We start from the raw sequence: 21876 nt of genomic DNA on the forward strand, positions 1-21876 counted from the left end.
TTACATAATAGCATTATGATCCTTCGATGCTCTGTTAAACGCCAAAGCAATTGTACTGCTTTCATCACAAAAGAAAATTCCAAGGAAGTAAGGAGCAAACTAAAATCAATATTTCTGATGTAAAATTCTGTGAACGAGAAACAGAGAACCTAATATTTAAGAACACTTTGCCCGAAATGTGACCTAAGTCCAAGTGGTTGCCAAGTACAAAGAGGAAGTGGGACCATAGACAGAATTACGGGCAAAGTCATCATGCATACAAATCAAACTCGGCCAATAACCAGAAACAACTGAATCGCCATTTTCCAGATTTGAAATACGTAGTTATTTTACAGTCGGTAAAAAGGCAGAATGCGCACATGCAGTTCACTGTTTAAAAACAAGAAATACAAAAAACCACAAAGAAAGAACCCATTAGTGTTGCATATGTTCCAGAAGTAATACCCGCAAGGGAGCTTTTTCAGTAGCCTGACTACCCACATTGACCAAATCATCAACATGAAAGAAGTGACAAATGTTTAAAGTTCATAAAATTGACAGCAGTTTCAAGGAAGATCAGACATTTGACAGACAGCAGGCATGTTATTCCATGCACAAGAATTAAGTCCCCATCCTTGATTTGATGTGGAAGTTCCTGCCGCCATGTGTTTGTAGTCAATGTCAAAATCATCGTCAAGAAATGTTGCAAAGATGCTCTGATCTTTAATACACCCAGAACTCTGTTCAAGCCAGTCTCCCCCAAGTAGAGCATCCGGCTGAGTAAAACTCAACCTAGGTGTGGTTTCTTCTTCTCTATCTGAAGTCCAGGCTATGTCCACTGGTTCCGATTTCACAATGATCCCTAACAATCAATTAAGAAGCTATAATGAGTGGCAGATTCACAGGAGTATCCTGCTTTTGAAAGTTTGAAAGTAGTTTAGAAGAGCTCGATGATGAGGAAAGCAATAGTGTTTTTGAAAACAAAAGCTAAAAATAAAGCCAACATCTATCAGGTGAACCATAAAAAATAAGATTTTTATTCAAAGATGTCAAGATAATTAAAAAATTTCTTAGCGGGTTTCTCCAATACAGATTTGTTGAACTTTGTAATCCTGCTAGACTGCACTAAGAGATGCTCACCGGTAAAGGTCTCTGCAGGTGGTTGTCCATCCATCGAACTTCCAGAAGCACTGATAGGACTGATTTCACTGAAAAGTGAAGTTGTAGAGTGACCAAACGGGGAAATGGGATCCCCATAATCTGCCCATTCTGTCTCACAAATGTTCAGAGTAGAACTGTCAGCTATATCACCAGGAGTGGCACTAGATGAGTTTGAACTCTTGTCAGATGAATGCTTCTTTGAACTACTCAAATTCTTTGATTCTTGAAGTAAAGCATCCAGCAATCCGCTGTTACGTGGTGAAGAACAATCTATCTCAAATGTACCAGCTGGTGGAGGAGACTTGATAAAAGCATCAACTGACTCAAGTAAAGGGCGTGGAGAAGATGCAACCCAGTTACTAAAATCAGTTTCTGCATATTGGAGTGAAGGGAGCTCCAACTTCACAGCCCCAGAGGTGGGCTTAGAAGCAGAGGAATTGCCATTTGAGAGGGAATGGCTGCCCTGAATTACACCAAAAGACTCTGAATTCTTAATGGCAGGATCGGGATCAAGAGGAGGAGAAAATCCAAATGACTGAGCCACTTTATCACAAGTATCATCTTGAAACTGCTCAAATGAGGAGAAGCCATTACCAACACTAGCACTGGGACCAGGGAATAACTCATTTGATTCTCGAAGACGCTTCTGATTAGGCATTATTGGTTGCAGAGTACAATATTGAGGAGAACCAAGGCCTTTTAACAGCATACTGCTTGCAGGGATATCAGGAAGTTCAGGGATGTATGGTAAGACACCCTGATTGGCCTTCAGACTGTCAAATATGACATCGGGTATCTCATAACTGTTGGTCTGCAAAATATCATGATGCCCTCTATCCCCACCATTAACTCCAACAGTGTTTTGGTCATGTTGACTCTCCTGCAATGCTTGAAAACACACTTCAGGAGGATAAAGAGGTAAGCCAGCTCGTTGGCGTCTCTTAATTCGGGTATTCCAGTAATTCTTTATCTCATTATCTGTACGACCAGGCAACTAAGAACAGTGAAAGAGAAAATAAATTATGTTAGACGAAGAGTTGATACATATATACTCAAGTCTTAAAGAACAAAAATTGAAAAACTCAAAGTATTCATGTTGATGACAAGATCATTAAGGATATGCAAGACAAAATGACCAAACATGCCAAACAAATTGTGGTTTTTAAGTTTACTCTTTCAGAAACCTCTAGCTGCCTGGAATATACAACAATGCATCATCATTAGTAAATTAGATAATGGTTCTACTCTTGTTGTTTTTTCTTTTGTAAGTAAGAAAACTTCATTTGATAGTGCAAAAGTGCAACCCAAGCACATAGGGTGTATACAAAAGAGAGATGTATCAAGATAATGGTTATACTCAAATGAAAATCACATCACTTACAATGTTAATGAAACAAAGGTAAACTTTTCATCTAATGTCAGGGCAATTTTAACATTATGAATTCACAACAACGTAATTTGTGTAATTTATTTTACTACTTCTTATCCAATCTGATTCAATTAAAGGGAAAGGGGCATGATTGCTTGAAGTTGAAGAAAGCACAAACCTCAGCATTTTGTTTTTAAAACACTGTTCAATGTTAATAAATATATAAAATAATTGGGTTTAATCAAACAAGCATAAAAAAGGACAAGTATGGGTCAACTGCTAAACTTATCCTTTATGGAATTATGCACCAAGTAAAAGTTAAGATAGGATTGGGCAAACATATCCCAAAATATTTTTCAATACCATATTGAATACTACATATATCCTTACCATTTGCAGCTAGACAGCTACAGACCATGATATCAGAAAATTTTATGATCGGAGACAGACCATGATAACAGAAAATGATTGTACCGTACCCAAAAGCAGGCAAACAAAATATATACTTACATGTGCTGCCATCCGAGCCCATTTGTTTCCCATCTTGGCATGGAGTTCAATGATCAGCCGTTCTTCTTCAGCTGTAAATGCACCCTTCTTTAAGTTTGGCCTTAGGTGATTTGCCCATCTTAATCGACAGCTTTTGCCACATCGGAACAACCCAGAGTGCTTCTGAACAGCATTCCAGTTCCCCTCTCCATGCTTCTTGACAAAGTCCACCAACATTGCATCTTCAGTAGATGTCCATGGTCCCTTTTTTAGAACAACTCCTCCACCCGCACAGCCTTCATTATTTTCATTAATCAATGGAGACTCGCACTGATCCTTAGGCAGCGACCCTTCTTCACTCTCAGTTGTTTTGCAAGGCATTCTCAATCTGTGATGCTACGCCAAAGCCACTAGCTGATAACCATGCAAAGAGTAGAATGACATCCTAAATAAAAGGGATGAGAAGGAAAAAATCAACATATAAACAAAAGGATAGCTCCTTTTTTCTTTCTACCCTAAAAATACCAGCACTTCACCTCCCACGCCCTAACTATTTTTGTTCTGCACTCTTTTCTGAGCACATCTAACTGCAACTGGTGCTAATATATATAGCACTGCTTTAAGTTCACCACCTTTCATAATTGTAAACGACCCCACATCATGCATGGATGATGACTGTTGGAAATAGAAGATGATAATACAAGCAACCTTAGAGGTAGATAGCCAAAATAGATGACTATGGACGAGATGGAGAAACGCAATACAGTAACATTAAAAGCTTTCGCAGACTAATAACTCCGTCAGCCCTATGAGCAATTAAATTAACAGTCTAAAGTGAATAAATGATGACATCCACGAATTTCCCCCCTATCTGAGGTACATAAAAAGAAGAAAAAGATCTTTAACCTGAAACCAAAACTAGCCCCATCATTAAAGCAATGTAAGGCCAACACACTCCTCTAGGTCCACCAACCTAAATTCCTATCGTTAATTCACTAAAAAAAAGGAGTTAATTTCATTTATTGCACACGAAACACATTTATTATGCATTAACATAACGAATCACAATATTCATAAAGAAATTTACAAATTTAAGGATCAAAACTCTCAGCTCAATCAACAGTATATTAATGCATGTTCATTTCCAACAGAATGGGCCTAAAAACTAAAAAAAATTATACTCCACAAACACAGAGATGAAATACCTGAATTAGACCAAGACGGAGTATATGCAAAAATCGAAGCTGCTGCGAGTCCTTTCGCTGAAATTTGCAAAAAGAAAATCCAAAGGTCAGGAAGAGTGCTCGATTGAGCTCGGAGCTGAGAACATGGAAATTATGGAGTACTTGAGCACACAAAAATGGAAAAGCTGGAATCAAAAGCCCAATTTGAAGTTAAAAAAAATAGCGAATACTCGAATAAGGTCAGCTCAGAAACCTTGTGATTCAGAACAGAAATGGATCATAGAGCGCAGAGAGCAAGACAAAGAAAATAATCCAGATCCACGCGCATGGGCAAGAACAGAGACTCACACTATTAGATAGAAAGCAAGGGGGGAAGATTTGTAGAGGAAGGAAGTGAGGAAAGAGAGAGCTTGAGTTGAGAGTTTGGGGGGTATTCGAGAGGCGAAAGAAATGGCACGAGGAGAGGGAAATTAGGTGAGACAATGTACTTTCAGGGAAGACCGAGTAAATACCACCCTACTTTATATAGCGTATGCCATATATATATTTCCTCTTTTTTCTTTCTTTCCCTTAATTAACATGCTTTTTTCTCTTAAAATAATTATCTAATTTTTCCCCAATATTTTACTACATTTAAGAATGCTAAGAGAATGAAATAAAATGAAATGAGAATTATAAAAATAATATTAAAATAATTTATAAATAATAGTAAAATTTTTGAGTTAAAATATTTGATTAGATTTTGATAAATGAGAGATAAAAAGTTAAATAAAAATATTATAAATTTAAAATATTGTTATAATAAAATATTTTAAGATAATTTTATTTTAAATTTAAAAAAGTTGTATTATTTTTTATATTTTATTTAGAAGTTTGGAAAAGTTATAAAGATTAAGTGAAAAAGTTAAAATTTTAAAATTAAAAAGTGTTTATATTTAAGTTATACTTCATAATGAACTTATAAAATTTTTTAAAATAAGAAGAGATAATATGAGTTAAGTTTCGAAAACAAGCCTTTAATTTTTCTTTTCCAAAATTCTGATAGAGTGGACAAATTTACGTCATTTGTCCAAATATATATACACCTAAGAGAAATATTATAATAAAATTTTACACCACATATATCTACTTAACTAATATACGATTTTTCATTTTTGTCATTCGATTTATTTATATACACACATATTTAAGCATTAAGATATAAGGATAAAAATGATAAATCACATATAGATATAAAAAAAGTTTGAATTCAGTCGGCTGGGGTAAGCGCAGCTAATGTGGCAAAAAAATTAGAACGCACCGTTTTGTACGTGAATAACGCGAACTATCCTTCCCCCCCTCAGTTTCTATCTATTTTGAAATGCACGAACTCTCCCTCCCTCAGTTTCCATCTTCCTCTCTGCCGAGTTTCCATACCTCCCTCCCTCGAAGCCCAACTCCACTCGAAGCGCCTCCCTCCCTTGAAGCCGCCACCCATCCTCCCTCAGTGTCGGGATGAGCCCACATGGAGCCGACTTGAAAACTTCATTCCCTCAGTTTTGTCTCCACCGAAGCCTCCCTCCCTTCATCTTCATCTTCTTCTTCCCACAAAGCCTCCCTTTTTGGTTGTCGTTAACCTTTCCTCAAGTATAGATCTCGAACCCTAACCCTAGCCCGCCCCTTCCCCTTCATCCCGAAACCCTAACCCTAGAAGAAGGTGATCAAGGACTGGCAATTGAAGGCAAGCATTTCTTCAAAGTGAAAAAAAAAAATATGATTTTTCATATATCTTGCATTTCTTTGTTTGGTATTTTATAATTGTAAATTGCTTAATTTAGAATCTATTTCCTTTCAAATGCTTAATTTAGAAGCATTTGGTTGGGTACGTAGTTTCTTGGTTGCTTGAATTGTAATGGAAAACTACGAAGTGATCGTAGAATCAATTACAGAGAAAATAAATCAGAACATACAGGTTCTGCATTCAGCAAGGCTTCCTTCTAAGCCTTCACCCCAAAAGACCAAGGTAACTAGAAGAAATAAATTTCATTCTACCTAGGTTTGTTGAGAGAGATATTGTAGAAAGTATTATCAATTGATGTTACTTGGTGGAACTTCATTGATTGAAGGTACTAACATTTGCATATTAAAGCAAAAAGGGAATTGTGATGGACCGATGGTTAGGGACATGTTTACACAGATTCTGTAAACATGTTTCTGTAAACATAGAAATATGTTTATAAACAATTTCAATTATTTTACTTTACACAAATTTAAATTTCTGTGATGGTTAGGGACACTATACAGTTGACTTTGGATTGCACATAAAATGGTACTGCTGATATATTCCTAATATCGAGCTCTTCATGCTCAAATGTTTGCTATTATTAACCATTGTAAGCTAGTCTCTCATTGGCATTCTTACTTTTGATTTGCTAGATTCAGTTTAATGTGTTGATTTTTTGTACCTCTTGGAGAGGCTATGCCAAAGTTTGTGAAGATGCAAAGGTTACATTTTCTTTCCTTTTTATTTTGAATCTAACAAATTCACTGATCTTTCTTACTTTTTTAGAGAAACCAAGTAGGATCATATAGTGTTACCTCAATCATCTTACTACTGCAGAGAAGATGAAAATATAGAGTTGAATATGGACAGTGAGTATGGGAAGCCTCTATTTGAGAAAGCAAACCAAGAAAGACAATCTTTTTGTTTTTGCACAAACTTTCTGTTCATTTATTCCAATTTTATTTGGGATAGACTTTTTTATTTATAATTCTTATATCACATACATATGCATAATAGTGTGGTGCCTATACATATTAAATATTTAAATTGATATTGTATTTTTGTATTATTGTGATTTATCCCTTAAATACATTTAGGTGAAAAAACATTGTACTTTGAACCTGAAGTTGGCAGTATCTATATTTGGAATTGAATATTCTCATTTGATAACTGATTGATTGTTGGTTTGTTTGTCTGAGGAGATACATTCATGTGGAACAGAAGAGCAGATTGTGAGCTTGTCACAGGTTCTAGAAGGAAGAACCACGAAAGAAAGTGCAAGAATGTAAATGATTTCAGACTAGTGTTAGAAGTTAGTTACTATTTGTGTCTAAGTTGTTTGATATATGTTGGTGATGTTACAACTTAGTCTGAACGTGCAGTTTAAGTTGGTCAGAATTTTTGGCGTGTTAGTGGAACAAATTCGGACATATGTGCCACTAGTGGTTAAAGCAATTGCTTTAGCTGTTAATGTAAGATTATTATTACGGCATATCATGTGTTGTTTAATTTAAGTTAAACCTCCTATTTGCAATGGTAGTTTTGACCCGTCTCTTGCAAATAATTGCTCAACAAAGTGGCTATTCCAGGCTACAGCACGTCCACAATACATCCTATTGCAATCACAAAGCATTCAGATAAAATACCAAAAGTCAAAAAATGACATTTTCATTACTTAGACCTATATTCCAACTTAAGGATAAGAGTACCACTCATAGTTCTTCAAGAAAAAAATAACGGATACAAAACCTGGGGACTAACTCCAGCATAACTAAATGTACCTATCTGTTTTGATCATACAAAACCACAAGACTCTTTAACATTTTATCTTAGTGCCAAACGGCACAAACTATAATAAGAGATACTAATTAACGGTACATGGGTTTTCTTCCCCTTTTTCCATGCTAACAAACTGCATCCCAATAAATTGTACAACAATCATTTTTATATGGTTTAATAAATTTTACAAAGATGCTTCACACATCAGGTATAAACACACTAGGATTACAAAGATAAGCTTACATAATATGATTCTTCTCTAATTCTAAAATGGAAGAAATTAAAAGAGTAAGCTCCAACTCATTTAGTATGTATCTGCATGAAGAAACCAAAAGTTAGTGAGCTGTCGAGCAGATTGAGATCCAAATGGGTGCTAAATGAATGGGAAAAAACCTCTGTTTTTAGGGGCCAAAACCTAGCTAAGTTGCAAGAAATTGACAATTTTAAATTCTTGAAAGAAAGAACACCCAGCAATGATTGCTCTAAAGGTTTCTTCCCACAAATAATTAGCCAAAACGGGTGTTGCCATGATTTCTTCTTCCAAGCATTCAACAAACTGGGTTTGAAGGGGCTGGGCATGATCATTTGCATATATAAAGAATAATATCTACAAATATTTCTTTTGTTTTTCTCGGTCAAACATTGAATCTATATTCATGCATTCAATATTCAACATGTACAATGCTTCAAGAGAAGCAAAGCACGGTTTTGGGTTCAAAATAATGGTTAGTCCCAACAATAAAGAATCATCCATGAAGCATGAAATTTTATGCATGCTGAAGCCAAAAACATGATTTAAGATTTCATTTTACATATGTATATATGTATATATAGGTCATTTGTATAAAGTATGAGCTGATGATCACTAGATTATATATGCATGTTTATTGAGTATATATGAACTAGCTATATAGCTTGTCATGGTTAACCAAATTAATTGGATACTTCTATATATTCTATAATTTTACTGGGTTTGAAGGGGCCGGGCACGATCATTTGAATAAAGAATAATATTTACAGATTTTTCTTTTGTTTTTCTAGGGCAAACATTGAATCTATATTCATGCATTTAATATTCAACATGCACAATGCTTCAAGCTTTCCCCAATTTAAACAATACCTTCCAACTTGAGAACAACACAAACATTCATCAAAAAACAACTATGAGAAACCGAAACTAAGGGTGAGTTCGGTCCGGTCCGGTCCGGTCCAAGGTTGACTTTTTTTTTTTTATCTAATGACATTTTTTTTAATACTTATGTAATTATATTGTAATATATTTAATATATATACATATAGTATACTATTATATGTATATATATTAGTAATATGCTAATACTATTAGTCTATTAGTAATAATATTATAACTAATAAATATATGTAATAATAACTATACTATAACTAATAACTATGTGTAATACTAATAACTAATACTATTAGTCTATTAGTACTAATAACTATACTAGTATTAATAACTATACTAGTACTAATACTATAACTAATAAATATATGTAATGATAGTAATACTATATGTAATACTATATTAAATAATAGTAATACTCTTATTACTAATACTCTATGTAGTTATAGTGATTTAATACTAACATATTATATATTAAGCTAACTATACTAATACTATTATAAATTTACAAATATATGATATATTATAATTTATTCTATAACTTTTATAATATGTTAATAGATTAATATATATACTAGTATTATATATATATATATATATTTTTTTTTTGATCGGTTATACTAGTACTATATATTATAGTTAATAGTTATACATTAAAGAATATAGTAATACATTGATACTAAATATATATAGTTATAGACTTATAATGATTTAGTTATTATGAATTTATGATTAGTATAACTATATAATTGTATTAGTATTAGACTATTAATAATTCAATTTGGCTATATTATATTAGTAATATTAGTTATGTTGAATCAATTAGTTAGTATAACTATATTCTACATTATTAGTATTAATATAAATATTAGTATTAGTTATAACTATATAACCTATATTAGAATTGAGTTTTAGAGTATATAATAGACTAAGAGTTCCGATTTGGAGCGGTCCATCCGAAGCTATGGGTTTAACAGCCATCACTAATATTCTGCCACGTCAGCAATTTTACATAAATTATAATAGTCTCATCACACTGTAGTAAACTATCAGAAGCGGAAAATAAATTGAAGAGAAGCTTTGTCTCGGCCAAAAGCCCCTTTCAGTATTTCAGATTGCCGATTCGCACCATCTTCGTCTGATGAGGAGAGAAACCCCAGATAAAGAGAATAATAGAGACTTAAAAAGGAGAGTAACACAGATTGAAAATCACAAACCAATGTAAAGAAATTAACCCATTAAGAGAAATGAAAAACTGGGAAAATGAAATGAAGGAAAGCCGTGTGAGAGGGGGGTGAAGGGGTAGCCATCGCACCAAATCCAGATTACCATTACACCAAACCAGGTTCGTCGCCTCCACAACTGGAAAAAGCTGTCGCACCCACGAAACTCTTTCTCCCCCACGAAGCTCCGTTGCCCACCAAACTGAAACCCATTTGAGAAAAAAAAAAAAAAAAAAAAAAAGAAAGAAACCCCATGAGCTCTTTCTCCTTCACGAAAGTTCCATTGTGGTTTAAGTTGAGATCAAGCATTTTCGAAGACGGAGGCACACGAAGAATCGGTGTCGGCCTGATTGGCGTCGGGAATTCACCAAGATAATGGCTTAGATGTGGCTTGGGTTCTTCGTCGATTAAGGTACCTGGAAACTGCCCAAACAATAAAAATGCTGGAAAATTATTCATTGGGATTCATTATTTGGGTGATCCTAGTATAATAACTACAATAATTAATGCTATCCTTCTGCGACTGAGAGTAATCCCAACAAGTAGGATGCCATGAATCACAACACTTTCCATTTTTCTGCCATTTCAAGTTTTTTTTTTTTCTTTTTTAAATGAAAGCCCAATGGTGAAATCCTCCCATACCCAATCTTTGAATCCACCTTATGTCAAGAACCGCAAGCCTACTGTGATCACTAAAGAGGGGAAGGGGATTTTTGCACGGGAGGGGAGGGCAGAGCAAAGAAACGAGGGAGTTCTTTTCGCATCATGATCAGCTGTAGACAGGCACATGAAATGTGAAGTAGAAGCGTCTATGTGGCAAATATTTATTGGAGGGCTGTTAATAGAGGCATAGCAGACCGACCGATTTGAAGATATTCTCATAGACTAATAGTATTAGTACAACTATATAAGTATATTGTATAGCTATATATTAGTTTTAATTATAGTGATTAGTATAATTATATAATAGTAGACTATTAGTATAACTATATATTAGTACTAGTTACTGTTATGGTGATTTAGTATATTATAATTTATATATTATATTTATACTATAACTCTTATAATATATTAATATATACTAGTACTATATATTATAGTTATATATTAAATAATATAATAATACATTCATACTAAATATATATAGTTATATTTCTAGTGATTTAGTTATTAACTTATCATGATTAGTATAGTGATATTTGAATTATATTAATTAAAGTGATAAATATACTATATAGCTATACATAGTATTAATTATAGTGATTAGTATAACTATATAAATTATATAATAATATATTAGTATTAATAGTAGACTATTAGTATAGGTCACTATAGCTATTGTTGAAGTATTAGTTATAGTGATTTAGTATAACTATATTAGTATAACTATAGTCTATATTGGACTATTAATATTTTTTTATACAATATATAATTATATAATTAATTATATACAACTATTATATAAATAATATATATAAATAATTTTTTTTTATTTCTATTCGGTCCGGTCCGGGGTGAAAATCCCAAGACCGGGACCGGACTGAATCTTTTCGGTCCCTTAAAAAGTGGACCGGACCGGACCGGTCCGGTCCAAACAGTACCGGTCCGGTCGGTTTTGCCGGTCCGGACCGGCCGATGCTCACCCCTAACCGAAACCCATTTTTAGACATGTTGAAATTTGCATTTGCTTGTGTTGCTAAGACTTAGGAATTTCTTTAACCATTTGTGCAGGCTAAACTCAGTGGCATGTGGAGAGCTTCAAAAATAGCTTAAAAACAGAGCTTCAAAACATAGCTTCAAGCATCCAATACATTCAAAACACAATCCAAACGGTGATTTCTTACCACACGGTGAAGAAGAAGACCCACACGGTAACGTACTGTGAAGAAGAATATGAAGACACACACGATGATTTCTTACCAGTTTGCTTCCAGACGACGACGCCGTAGACTGCGATACAAAGATCTAGTTTTTTTTCACTTTGTTTCAACAATCAAAGCACAATGTGAAGTAAGAAGAAATAAAATCCAGTTTTTTTCACTTTTCCACATAGCTCATAATGGTATTTTGTTTCTTCGTGAAGTAGAAACTTGAAGAAGAAGCTAATAGCCTAATATTTCATCTTTCCCACATTTCTGCTGAGTTTTTTTTTTTTTTTTTTTTTAAAATCCATTTTTATAACGACTGACGTGGCAGTCATCCGACTGCCCAACGTTTGCAAGTGCCGACTGCCCCTAGCAGAAGTGATAGATATATGTAGAATTTCTTATACACATGATTCAGCGCTTTGAACCATTGAATTGAAGATCATCAAACACTATACATACATATCTATAATTTATAGCTATATATACATATTATATACATGCATACATACATGATACATGGACATGATCAACTGTAAAGTGAGACGGCACTAATTACATCATCAAACTTCTTGGCAAGCCACCAACGAGAATGTTTTCTTCTTCCATATGCATCTTCTCTGGACAAATCCCCTACGGCCCTACTCAACGTGACTCCCTTGGCACAAGTGTATGATCTGATCTCTCTTCATGCCGAGTTGGCTAACAGAGGCATGAGATCATTCACTTGTTAAAAAAATGTTTTCTGGAGGATATATATTATATATCATGAATTCCATCTCTCTCTCTCTCTCTCTCTCTCTGCGTGTGTGTGATTCTTGTTTAGATCTCACAAATTGTATCAATGGTGTATAAATGGATCTGACAAATCGAAGTCTCCTTATAGAGATCTCTGCTACGGAATTAGAGGACTGAATATCATGTAAATGCCTGCTGACACTACGTATTTTTTTGGAAAATATAACTGGAATGGATATCGTGGGCGGCTCCAGTTTTGTCATGCAATAATGTGCATGAGAACAACAAGATTGAAATGAGAGATGATGATGTTACCCTCATTATGGTTCCCGGGCCTTCTTGGAGTTTTCCCAAAGTTGGTAACTCGCAGAGGTAGCCGATCACCAGGCTTATGGTCCACGTAACACGTTATAAGCAAAAAGAAATAGTACTGCCCCACTGGAGAAAAGCCAGATCATGTTATATATTCACACATGGAAGCTGCAAGCTAGCTTTTCGTGATGCAAACCCAATCAATATGTTTTGTTTCCTTTTTCTTTTTCACAGTACTCGAAATTGCTTTCGTTTTTGTCTCTTTGTCCCTCCCAACTTGCAGGCAAGTGATGTGAGCACTGCCAGAAATTATTGATGGGTACAAAGAATATTTTGCTTTATGGCGTGTGCATGCTGCATGGCTCTATTTGGTTTGCACTCAAACCCCATCTTCTTCTTGCATAAGACCGAGTTCTGATTATTATTATTTGTTCCAAACACAGGAAAATTAGGTATAATGAAGAGGCATTACAGGCAGTTTGGAGCAACAATGCTAAAACTGTGATAGCTAGACTTCGAAATGGATCCTTCAGGAGTTTTCTCTACAGATGACGCAGAAACAGTACTCCAAACCTCTCGCGAAACCGATCGAACACCGTTACACTAGTCTCCCAAACTATAGCCCCGGCACGCCGTTCTCAAAAAGTAAAGAGAACCTCTTGATCTCCCTCTTTGATGGGATATGATCAATGTAGAATATGTCAAAACTTTGCGTATTAAATTATTAATTTAAAAACTGATATTTCCAGGGCTCACGCCACACCAATACTAATCTTGACCTTCCATCATGTATGGCATCACGATCTGATTCCATGAAAACATGGGCTCCACGCATAATTTGTCATGCTCAAACCATAATGTCTTAGGATTATTAAATACGAAGAATAATATATACAAGTTTTAAATATATAAGTTTTGTACATATTTTTTTATAAAAATATGTGCACTCTATTAAAAAAATTCATATTTTTATGAGACCCACTTTTTTATTAAAAAGCATATACAAAACTCTTGTATATTTAAAACTGTTCATAGTATTACTTGATTAGATATTGGCTTGATTAAATCCCTAATTATTAATGTAGTAACCATCCTTTTGCTTATAATTCCTGTGTCCATGATGGGCTAGCTGCTCTATTAACATGCATTGACCTGATAGTTATTTTTTTTTCTTAAGATATATAAATCATACCCTTAATTTGTATATAACTCAAACTCGTGAATTGATACCTTGCTATATGTATAATATATAATTATTATTAATCTAAAAACCATAAGATTATTCAATGTTAATTGATTTGATTAAACCCTTTATTTTCGGGTTGCAACGCCACCCTCACGGTGACTATATATCTAATTCCATATTTCCTCAATATCATATCTCACACATTAGTATTTTGAATTATTCTATTTTCAATTCAATGTGTAAAACATAATATCCACGTCATTTAAATAATAAGATTTTATTCATAAGATTTAAGTTCTAAAATTTATATCTTTTAAATCAAATTATGATATTTAAGCACTTTATTATACGTGTTCTATGCAGCAGCTTAAGAATATAATTTTTCTTATATTACTTTTCTTAAAGATTTGGCTTTTGCTCGGTATTTATGACAAAAATTGGTTGACTGTGACGGTTACGTGATTGGATGTTAATGTTATATGAAATTTCTATTCTAAATCGTGGTTAATGTATTATATTATATATCGGTGAAGGAAATAAGCAGCAATTAGATACATACTACATTAATTACCTAATACATATTTTCTAAAAGAAAAAAACTATTTTCAAGTATTTTTATTAACACATGATCAAACACAAGGTACTTTCGGAATATGGATGGATACATTGTACTCCCATCCCATTCTATTATAAGATGACATCCCATTCTACCGTTAGAATATCGATTTTGTTTGTAAATAGTAAAATTTTTAAAATTAATGTTTAAATAAATCATTTTAATTATATGAAATGTTACGATAAGATGAAAGTATTGCATCATTCGTATTTTATGAATATTTAATAAAATTTTCAAATAAAATGTTTTTAATGAATACAATAGTCCTATAATAAATGAAATATTTATATACCAAATTTGTGAATAACGTAACTCAATCTTAGAATATCTCCTTCACCAAACTACAAAAATAGGGAATCGAAAATTGAAATAAAAAATAATTCCTTACGGGCCTGCGTGAAATACGGATCTACGAAGGGCTTTCGGCTCAATGTAAGCTAGCCTGGCAGCCAGCCCATTGAACACTGATGATGCTATAGAAAAGAGACGGAGTCGGGAGTCCAACCCCAAAGTACCGACTGGACCGCATCGCAGCGCAACATCTTGGCTGCCGAAACACTACCGTGCACCAAAAGGATCTCCTTCCTCACTCTCGCCACCGCCATCGTTACTTTTAAGCCCAAACGCCTCTCTCTCTCTCTCTGGTCGATGTTCCCTATTTTTAATCCGAATCAGAAGGAGACGCAGAGACACTTGTTGAAAAAAGAGGAACAAAAAACGCCACACCAAAAGGTTCTCGGATCTCAACTCAGGTAGATCCCAATAAGGCAAGTTACTTCTTCACTTCTATTTCTTTCTCTCCAAACACCATTGGATCATTGCCGATGCTGCTCTTTGTTTTCTTATATTGGAAATATCTTCTTACCTTTTCTTGGAAAATGCTCAAATTTCCGTTGTGTTATGAATTTCGTGCCATGCTTGCGTTGCCGCAATGGCCTTTCCAGTTTTTTCTTTAAACTCTCAACTCTCTCCCTCTCTCTCGATAAATTTGCGATGAAACTCAGTTAGTACTCGTATTGGAATATTCGTTGCAATCGTTTTATTGGACAAAATTTTTCAACAGTCCTGGAAAATCTGTTATAAAATTAATTCGTGGCGAGGTTACTTCGGTGCGATGATTTCGTTTTCGTTTTTTTAATTTTTTTGTAACTGCACGTAAATAGTTAAATGCTTGAAATCTAGGCTGTCTGATGCTTTGATCGGGATTTTGTATTTCTGTGTCATTATCTCTGATTGGGCTCTGAGAAAGTTTTTTAGTGGTCAAGTCTGTTGGATTCTGTTTGATCGTGTTGCTTCAAAAGATCTTAACACTATGCTTGAATCTTTTCTATCATATTCTTTGCATCCTGACAAAGGCTTACTTATTGAATCCATCTCATAGTGCATATGAAGGAAAGCTAAAAGTGATGCGAGTTTGTTGCTCCAGTTTACTCTGGAAATTGCTCTGAATGTACCTTCGAAAAAAAAGAGTAGAAGATAATATTTTGCATGGGAATTTGTGATAGTTTCAGTAATGTGACATTTACGACATTTCTTCAGATTCTTTTGCAATGGAACTAGCACAACTAGAGGCATTGTGTGAGAGGCTGTACAATTCCCAGGACTCTGTGGAAAGAGCTCATGCAGAGAATACTTTGAAATGCTTTTCGGTGAACACTGATTATATTTCACAATGCCAATACATTCTTGACCATTCATTGACTCCTTATGCGCTGATGCTCGCTAGTTCGAGTTTGTTGAAGCAAGTCACTGAGCATAGCCTTGCCTTACAACTCCGTCTTGATATCCGTAATTTGCTTACTCTTCACCTACTGGCCTCTGCACCTTTTTTTACTTTTCAATTTGCTTTCTAATCTTGAATGTTTGAACTTCACTTGTAGGAAGCTACCTTATTAACTATCTTGCCACCAGGGGACCTGAATTGCAGCCTTTTGTAACCGCATCTTTAATTCAACTCTTATGTCGAGTTACAAAGTTTGGGTGGTTTGATGATGATCGATTCCGGGACGTAGTGAAAGAGTCAATGAACTTCTTGAGCCAGGTTATTTGTAGTGCATGTCGATAATTCTGCCTGTGTGGATGTATGCCTATGCGTGTTGTGTTCTCTGCATTTTACATATGCATGTAAGCAGCTATATTGTCTAAGATATACCTAAGTTGATTCGTTGGATTCCTTTAAATTCTAATTTTCCTGCATAATTGTTTTTTCTATGGTTTGTTGGCTCTTCAAATGAATTGAATGAATAAGATCATCCCACATTCGGCTGTGTAATCTGTTTGTGAGTTTACTTTTGTGAAATCTCTTTGTGGCTATAACACTTCTCTTCAGACATACTTTTATTGCCTTGCATTGTTGCTTTCTGGGCATGGTGGATTGACTTTGAGTAATTGTTCCAAGTTTGGGCCAAGGTTGTTCACACGGTTGGTTACATATATCGCTAAGATAATGAATTTTTTTTTTTTTTTAATAACAGGCAACATCGGACCACTATGCTATTGGTTTGAAGATCTTAAATCAACTAGTGTCTGAGATGAATCAGGTAAGTTTATGACTTGTGCCCAAGTTTGTTAGCAATATGGGGAATAGTTATTCCAATATTAGAAATCTTTGGTAATATATGTTATTCTTAAATCCATTATGAGGATAATATTTTACAGTATTCAGTAATATTCACACCGTATGATTTTTCATTCTTTGAAGAAGAAAAAGCTTCTTTTACCTGTTTGGTGCTTATTTCTTAGAAGTCTTATCTAAAATAGTGACTGAAATGATGTCTTTGCGATGACACCTTTGATCACCAGATGTATTCTTATTTTATTCTGATGCTGGGCAGAAAGTAGAAGAATGAGAGATGGATGCATCTTTGTATTAGTGTGTAAAATTATAGAAGGAAAAAATAAATAAATTATCAACTGAGAACAACATTTACCAGCTAATGCCTAATCTTGGAAAAGAAAAAGCTTATTAGTTGTTAGGTATAACAAATACATGCATTTCCTACAACAAGTTTTAATCACATAACTTGTAATAGCCGCAGCAATCTGCTCATCTAGATGCTCTTTGTGCGTATATTTTAGCTAAAAATTCGATTCTCTCATGATGTGGTGACTCCTAATCGTGTACAGAATTTTTTAATGAGATGAATGTCACGTGGCATATTAGACTCTAAGATTTCTAATATTTTTGTAGTTTCTTTTGTGCATTTCTGTTTTGTTGTCGGGAAATATTAGCATGCATTTATTTTTTTGTCAAACATTTTTTATAAAAAGAAATATAAGCAATGCATTTGTGACTGTTGTGAGAAAATGTTTTGGAGATTAAAGGAATAATCTGTCCTTGTTTTAGCTTTTCCTTATTTGCCAATTATAAAATTAATTATATTGATCTGGTTCATTAACTTCTTGTATGTGTTTGGACTTCTATATCCTTAGCCTAATCCTGGGTTGCCTTCAACACATCATCGAAGGGTAGCATGCTCCTTCAGGGATCAATTGCTTTATCAGATATTCCAAATATCATTGACGTCACTACAACAGCTGAAGAGTGATGGTAATGTGCTACGTATAATTTGGGAGTGACCAACCCACCATCTTGCCTAGATTTTCATTTGGTGCTTTTCTGGTGATTTCAGTTCTGATGGTTTTGTGTGTATGTAACATGCAGTTGTTAGTCGATTGCAAGAGTTAGCACTTTCTCTATCGCTCAAGTGTTTATCCTTTGATTTTGTGGGGACATCAATTGATGAAAGTTCCGAAGAATTTGGTACTGTTCAGGTGTTGCCTCTTTTATTGTAATGAATACTTATTAATGGTTCTTTGGTAAGTTCCTTTTGCATTGGATTGCTTTGTAATATGGTGGTGATCTGACAGATTCCATCTTCTTGGAGACCTGTTTTGGAGGATCCTGCAACCTTGCAGATCTTTTTTGATTACTATGCTATTACGAAGGCCCCTCTTTCCAAAGAGGTTAGTACATGTCATGTTTCTTGTATTTGGAGTAGCATCATCGCACACATCGTCTCTTTACATGCCCTATGAAGATATGCATGAGAAAAGAAAGACTGGTCTAGGGATTTTGCTATACGGATAAGTTATACTCAAATTACTGATTTAGTGGCTGAATAGTTATATATATTATTTTATTCTTCCTTATGTATTTGAGTTTTTTGGGGGGTGGCAGTATACGTGTATTTTCAGCTCAGCTCTGTTCTCCCCCCCCCCCCCCCCCCCCCCCAAAAAAAAAACTTCTCCCCCCCCCAAAAAAAAAAAAAAAAAAGCCAGCATGCATACAAACATATCGTTCTCAATATTAGTAGAAAATGCATCAGGGCATTAGTTTTTTCTCTTACGTTTTTAAAATATGGGAAAATCGTTTGCTAATTAAATGGATAGACTTCTGCAGTTTCAGGAATAATCAATGGTGGAGTGCCATTTTAATTATCTTTTTCTTGTATATATCTTGTGTTCTTGGTCAATGCCTTTTCTTATTTGAATATTAATAAACTTTTTATTTATAAAAAAAATGGTGGATTGCCATTTATTTCACTATCCAGTTTGCGTGGTCTGTTTTGCTAAAAAAGAAAATTGCTAAAAAAGAAAATTTTTAGGCCATCCCTCTCTGTCTTTCGCTGTGAACTTTTCCTAGTTGATTGCTGTTAAGTATGCTTTAAACTTTTTTCTGCTAGGGTTAAAAATAATTTTTCTTTCCAGGCACTGGAGTGCTTGGTGCGACTTGCTTCTGTAAGACGTTCTTTGTTTACAAATGATGCTGCCCGTTCTAAGTTTTTGGCCCATTTAATGACAGGAACCAAAGAAATCCTGCAAACAGGGCAAGGTGTGTTTGGCTTGTCACATTCTTTTCCTTCTGGTTTCATGCTAGACTTTTTCCATATTGATTGTGAGTGACTATTGAATGATCCATACTCTCTTTCTTTGTTTGCTCTTCAGCTTATGGATGTGTGTGCTTATGCACATGCCTAATGCCTATGTTACTACCCATAAATAATCTCCTAGGGATATTCGTTTTTTGCTCTTTCCTTTTCTATTTCCTTGTTTAATATTATAGATGTGACTTCAAGTTTTGAAGATTTTAAATCCACCTAGTCCTTGTATTGCATAACTTGAAAGAAATCCACTTAGTTCTTTTATTGTGTTACTTAAAAAATTCTACCTATCCTAGATAGGCATTTCCTCTTGTATACCATCTTGTGTACTTGGGCAATGCCTATCCTATTAATACAATCGTTTATTTATATAAAAACAAAAAAAAAAAAATCTACCTAGGCCTTGTGAGCCATTGCTTTGCCTTTACAAGCAGTGTCCTTGGTTCTTTCAAACTTGAAATTTGTCATTTCGTCTTTGTCTCATGTGGTGCCTTTGGATGGAGAGAAATGGTCCGTGCTTTGAAGATCAGGAATGTTCCTTGGATGAGCTCAAAAGATTCTTTTTAACACTTTATTTTTATGGTACTCTGTCATTGATTTCAATGGGGCTAGTTTTCATGGTTTCCCTGTATCTATTTTTAGTCCTCGTAAATGGGTGTTCTCATTGTATACCTCCTGTGTACTTGGGCTTAGACTCCTGTTTTTTCTTATCAATAAAATTTTATTTTACCTATTAAAAAAGGAAATTTGTCATGCCAGGTTTTGCGTTTTAGTTGTGGTATCCTTGGAACTTGTATTGACAGAGTTGGACCAGTGATCTATATATCTGATCAGAATTTATGTATGTACCAAATTGAGGTTGGGACTAATCTATCATCCATTAGGAGATGTTATATGATTTAAAGCTAAAATATGATTATGAAAAGCTTGTAGATGAGTGGATTCTTATTAAAAAAGAAAGAAAGATGAGTTGATTGCTTCTGCCGTGGTGTGTGTTTGAGCTTGTTGCAAATGTGTGCATTTCTTGTAGTCGACTGCTAATGAACTTTTTAGTGAGTCAAGTGTATGTGGTTGATTTTAAAAAGCTTAAATTAACGCCTATAGGTTTGCTGTTCTACAATGAGGATTAGCATTCAAATGTTTTTGTGAATTATTTCATAGCACTATGCACAGCCTACCAATAATTAGTTTATTTTTAAAAGTTTGCTAGTGTGTATTTTTTTAAAAATTCTTTATTCTTTTGGATGTGCACTTACAATATCTTTATTGGATGTGGTATCAGGTCTTGTTGATCATGACAATTACCATGAGTATTGTCGTCTTCTTGGACGTTTCAGGGTGAATTATCAGGTATGCCTAATGTAAAATTTTGGACGTCAGGTACTCCACTCCTTATTGGCTATGCAAACGGATTTGAGTATGTGTAATTACGAAGTATTGTTGCAACTGTAACGAGGAAGAGAATAATAGGGACTGGCGTTGTATGTTTAACATAAATGGTTATAATGTAGATCATTTGTTGCTTCATTCCTTACTTGCTCTGGAGTTATGGGCCCTTGTCTTATATTTGGCTGGCTTATGCCTAAATAAATGTTTGCTTGTGTTCATATTTGGTGGCTTATGCCTAAATTAGTGTTTATCTCATGTAGACTATATAAGGGAATGAAATGGGCAGATTTTTAACGGCAAGAGTTTCCATCAATAGAATTAAGTCTTGCTCTGTCATTCTTTTTTTGGATGTTGTTAGATAAAAGAAGGCTGTGGGCTGTCGTCTGCAATAGAATACTTTCGTATGCAGCCTGTATACCTTATTTATGATTATTTATAAGATGATATTTACTAATTAAGAAGTAAGATAATTTGCTGGTTCTATTGACTGTCATCTTCACCCTGCTGTATAACCTATAAAAAAAATCTTTACCCTGCTGCATGTGGGACACATTGGTTTAGTGACTGTTTTGAGGTTTCTTTTAGCTGTTACCATAGTGGATCTCTAACACTCAAAATAATCACACGCCCACCATATTTACCATGATAGAACTCCTATTGGAGCTCTGTGGCTTGTCATTTTGGACAATTGTTTTTGACAACATTCTTATATTCGTCTGGTCCAGATATTCTAGCTGGTTTTATTTGGTTCAAGTATATCCATTTTTGAGCGAAAATGGAAGCATGAGCAAGAGCTATGG

General features: G+C 34.4%; 2 protein-coding genes across 7 annotated transcripts in view; one reads left to right on the top strand and one right to left on the bottom strand.

Annotated features, from left to right (window-relative positions):
- Positions 1 to 277: 277 nt before the first annotated feature.
- On the bottom strand, positions 278 to 4687 carry LOC122292573 (transcription factor MYB33-like). 4 transcript variants are annotated; one of them, XM_043100986.1, is made up of 5 exons: positions 4436 to 4687; positions 4204 to 4260; positions 3020 to 3412; positions 1120 to 2134; positions 278 to 841 (listed from the first exon to the last, which is right to left on the bottom strand). In XM_043100986.1, the coding sequence occupies exons 3-5, from the start codon at positions 3377 to 3379 to the stop codon at positions 546 to 548; spliced, it is 1671 nt and encodes a 556-aa protein (XP_042956920.1). In that variant the 5' UTR covers positions 3380 to 3412; positions 4204 to 4260; positions 4436 to 4687; the 3' UTR covers positions 278 to 545. The 4 variants fall into 4 exon arrangements, with proteins under 4 accessions (XP_042956920.1, XP_042956921.1, XP_042956924.1 ...); XM_043100987.1 differs by having other exon boundaries at positions 3020 to 3443; XM_043100990.1 differs by having other exon boundaries at positions 4204 to 4318.
- A 10619-nt stretch (positions 4688 to 15306) lies between these two features.
- Positions 15307 to 21876, top strand: part of LOC122291555 (exportin-7) — a 29303-nt gene continuing 22733 nt past the window's right edge. For 2 of the 3 annotated variants that reach the window (XM_043099332.1, XM_043099334.1), the window contains exons 1-9: positions 15307 to 15571; positions 16344 to 16592; positions 16685 to 16845; positions 17279 to 17344; positions 18237 to 18354; positions 18469 to 18578; positions 18675 to 18770; positions 19515 to 19638; positions 20970 to 21037. In XM_043099332.1, the coding sequence (XP_042955266.1) occupies positions 16355 to 16592; positions 16685 to 16845; positions 17279 to 17344; positions 18237 to 18354; positions 18469 to 18578; positions 18675 to 18770; positions 19515 to 19638; positions 20970 to 21037 (981 nt within the window). In that variant the 5' untranslated portion in view covers positions 15307 to 15571; positions 16344 to 16354. The remainder of the gene's footprint in view (positions 15572 to 16343; positions 16593 to 16684; positions 16846 to 17278; positions 17345 to 18236; positions 18355 to 18468; positions 18579 to 18674; positions 18771 to 19514; positions 19639 to 20969; positions 21038 to 21876) is intronic. The other variant, XM_043099333.1, reaches the window with a different exon arrangement.

Source organism: Carya illinoinensis, chromosome 13 (assembly GCF_018687715.1).
Source record: "Carya illinoinensis cultivar Pawnee chromosome 13, C.illinoinensisPawnee_v1, whole genome shotgun sequence".
NCBI lineage: Eukaryota > Viridiplantae > Streptophyta > Magnoliopsida > Fagales > Juglandaceae > Carya > Carya illinoinensis.

Excerpts from the sequence above, each read along its gene's own strand:
- LOC122292573 (XM_043100986.1), bottom strand. The coding sequence starts at position 3,379 with ATGCCTTGCAAAACAACTGAGAGTGAAGAAGGGTCGCTGCCTAAGGAT. Across the intron at positions 2,135-3,019 it reads GGGCTCGGATGGCAGCACAT|TTGCCTGGTCGTACAGATAA; the intron begins GTAAGTATATAT and ends CACTGTTCTTAG. Across the intron at positions 842-1,119 it reads ACCTGCAGAGACCTTTACCG|GGATCATTGTGAAATCGGAA; the intron begins GTGAGCATCTCT and ends ATTGATTGTTAG.